Source organism: Trichechus manatus, unplaced genomic scaffold (genome assembly GCF_000243295.1).
Source record: "Trichechus manatus latirostris isolate Lorelei unplaced genomic scaffold, TriManLat1.0 scaffold00172, whole genome shotgun sequence".
Classification (NCBI taxonomy): Eukaryota; Metazoa; Chordata; class Mammalia; order Sirenia; family Trichechidae; genus Trichechus; species Trichechus manatus.
In genome coordinates, this window is record NW_004444108.1 from 3,398,201 (window position 1) to 3,401,593 (window position 3,393).

Below are 3,393 nucleotides of genomic sequence, written 5' to 3' on the forward strand. Positions count from 1 at the left end.
AAACGAGACTGGAGAAACCCCGAGAGTATGGCCCCCAGACACCCTTTTAGCTCAGTGGTGAAGTTACCTCCGAGGTTCACGGTTCAGCCTGGAAGTGGACAGCCCCGTAAAACCAAATGCGACTAACGAGGTACAGGAGTCCAGTGACAAGGGCCAGAAAGCAGAAGGGGACAAGGAAGCTGGGGATAGGGAACCTAAGGTTGAGTAAGGATATTGTTGATGTGTTGTGAGATTGCTAACCATTGTCATAGGGCAACATTTGTAGTAACTGTTAAATGAGAAACTATTTTGTTCTGTAAGCCTTCATCTTAAGTGAGAATAACAGCACAATTGGAAGAGTGTAGTCAAAGTCACTGAACTGTGCATGTAGAAACTTTTGAAATGGTATATGTTTGGCTATGTGTATTTTCACTAAAAAAAAAAAAGAGGTTGAGAAGTTGGAGGGTTGATATGCTGTGGGGTTGTTAACCAATGTCATAAAATAACATGTGTACTTCTGTTTCATGAGAAACTATTTGTTCTGTAAGCCTTCACCTGAAGTACAATAAAAAAGAAAAAAGAAAAGAAAAAGAAAAAAAAGTAAGACCATTTGGATGACTTGCCCAGGCCCATTTGGCTAGTAAATGGATGAGTTGGGATCTAAACTTAGGCAGCCTGGTATCAGGGTAAGCACTCCTACTAGCCTGCTGTATGAAAACCATTGATATATATGTAAATACACAAAATAAACTCTTCTCCACACTTGTAATTGTACATAAAGTATATTATGTGTTTACACACAAACAGATAAGGCTAAAAGATACCTCAATCTAACGATGGTAGCAGTAAGAATCTCAAAAATTAAAAAAAAATTATATCCAAATGAAATATTCTGTCACACTTAGAGATAAAAAGACTATAATTTTAAAGGCAGATAATAATTTTATATAAAAATCCAGGTCACTTCCTTGAAAAAGATGTGCTGAATGGGGACTTAAAATTAGGAAGGAAACAGCCGATCCCAGTTTGATAAATAAATGATCATCAGTACAGAGGAATTTAAAGAGGAAACAGTCCAGCCATTTTTCACAGCTGGAGATCAAGAGCCACAAAGCAAAAATTACAGAAAAAAAAAGATGAGAAAACAAAAAGCATTTAAAAAAAAATCATTCTGCAAATCATTATTATACCATAAACGTGTCTTTAACCTGTTAGACTAAATGAATTAACACAGAAGTTACTAAAGAATATGAAAATTTTACTGTATGTGTATTGATCACAATACACTATTGAATAAAAAAGCTGTACAAATCCTTACAGTATGATCCCATATTTACATAAAATATCTCTCTCATATATATATATGTGTGTGTGCGTATGTTACATATACACATACACACACACACACACCACTCTGTCCCAACATGAGCAGACTTGAAATCTGATGAGTGTTTGCCTCTAGATGCACAGCACTTTGGGTGGCTTTAATTTTTTTTTTAACTAAGAAATTAAAATTTCATTTCTGTATTTATTTTTGCTTATTTGTATTTTCTGATTTTTTACAATGAACAGGCATTAATTTAATACAAAACAACTAGCACTTTATTTCACTTATTTAATAAGCACTTATATACCGGTTACTATTTGCCAGACAATATTCTAAGTGCTTTACAAATATTATGCAAGTTTCATAATCAAAATGTAATGCTTCAATTACGTAAAAGAAATAAATTTGTATAAAGAATCCCCTGAATCAAGGACTTAAAAATGCAAGGAAGTATTTGATAAATCAGTTATCCCAATACATACCTTTAGCTCTTCAATCTGTTGCTTGACAGTTTCAAGATCTGTTCCAACTGGTGACATTGAAGCTAACCTACTACCAGCAATATCTACCCAGTCAAATATTGCCTGGAAAACAGGTTAGTGCATGTGTTATACAATAGTACATTTCGGATCTTTACATTACAAGTATTAAGAGGAGTACAGTCACAAATCTGCAAAGACATTATGGAATGAGCCTATTTTATAGGAAATTCGGATGTTTTACTTAAAATAGTGCAGCAATATAGTGAAACAGTTGTCCCAAACATGAAATAGATATAACTTCCCATTCTGCATCCAAGTTTGCAAAGGAAATTCTTTTCCTGATAGAATCTTAGAATATTAAGAACTTTCAAACACAAGTCCATTTAAAAGCATTTTATAAATTCAATCACTCAAAATAAAATTCTCTATGCTCTTACATCTGCTTAAAAGGCAGCCTGTGTAATGTACATTGAAAGAAAAAGATTCAACGTCATCTGTTTATTAAAATAAGCAAGAATGTTATTGTTTAGCATTTGAGCAAAATATTTGGCTCAATGAAACCCTTATGTGTTATTTAGATTAACATTAAAATCCTGCACATACAAATGATTAGTATTAAGACTGTTATTCTGAATTGTAACACATACCTCATAATTTCCTGTTTTTCTTATTCTTTTTAGGTAATATAAACATTTTAAAAAAGGTTCAACTCACATTTTTTCAGGTACTGAATACAAAATAATTTCACACTTTAAACGAAATTTAAAGTTACCAGAATACACAGTAGAAAAAATATATACCTTGGAAAAAATCTGATATTTTTAAGTTATTATCAATAAATTCTGACTAGGAACTTAAGCAGTAACCTAGGAAATAAAATTTATTTTACTTTGCCATTAAACCTTGAAACCTCCCTTGCATGGAGCTTTTGACAGCTAGCTACAGTTATTCACTAAATAGATGATGGTATTAAAGCATGATCAACAGGACGTACGGCATGCCTTGTTTTCCCAGTAGTAGTAAACAGATTACCCAATCCATAGTGTCCTGCCTGGCCTCTTATGGCTAACAGCTCCTGAGGTCAAATGGCTATACATGGTGGTGATACCATCTCTGGCCATGGGAGAGAGCACAACTAAATAACTTACCAAAGGTAAGGGAAAATCCTGACCCAGCCAGAGGGCTAAAGCACATTTTAGTTACTAGCCATTACATTCACTGACACCTAACCAATAATTTATCATTTTGGTTTTAAAAAAAAGGGGAGGTGGGGTGGGGAGTTACAGTAAGATTTTATTTGCAGTGAATTTTTTCATATACTTCCACAGTTCAAAACATTTTTCAGCTGGCATAAAGCCTGGTTTGTGATATTTACTTTTAAAAATATAGAAATGGAGTACATCATCAAAAAGGAAAAGTTGTTCTCATCTGAACTTTAAGAATAATATTCACTTGGTGTTATGGAAATACTGAGAAAGGCTTTTCCATATGGTAAGAAGGATGGCAGATTAAACTCTTGCCAGCCTCTTGGGAAATGGAACACAGGAAGGTAGGGAGAGAAATATCCCTGAGTTGACCTCAGCTGACAAGAGAATTTTATATATA

General features: G+C 33.7%; 1 protein-coding gene across 1 annotated transcript in view; it reads right to left on the reverse strand.

Moving 5' to 3' along the window:
- The window catches only part of DST (dystonin), a 515,142-nt gene that overhangs the window by 45,241 nt on the left and 466,508 nt on the right, over positions 1-3,393 (reverse strand). Inside the window, exon 72 of the mRNA XM_012558529.2 lies at positions 1,789-1,890. Within this exon, the coding sequence (XP_012413983.1) occupies positions 1,789-1,890 (102 nt within the window). The remainder of the gene's footprint in view (positions 1-1,788; positions 1,891-3,393) is intronic.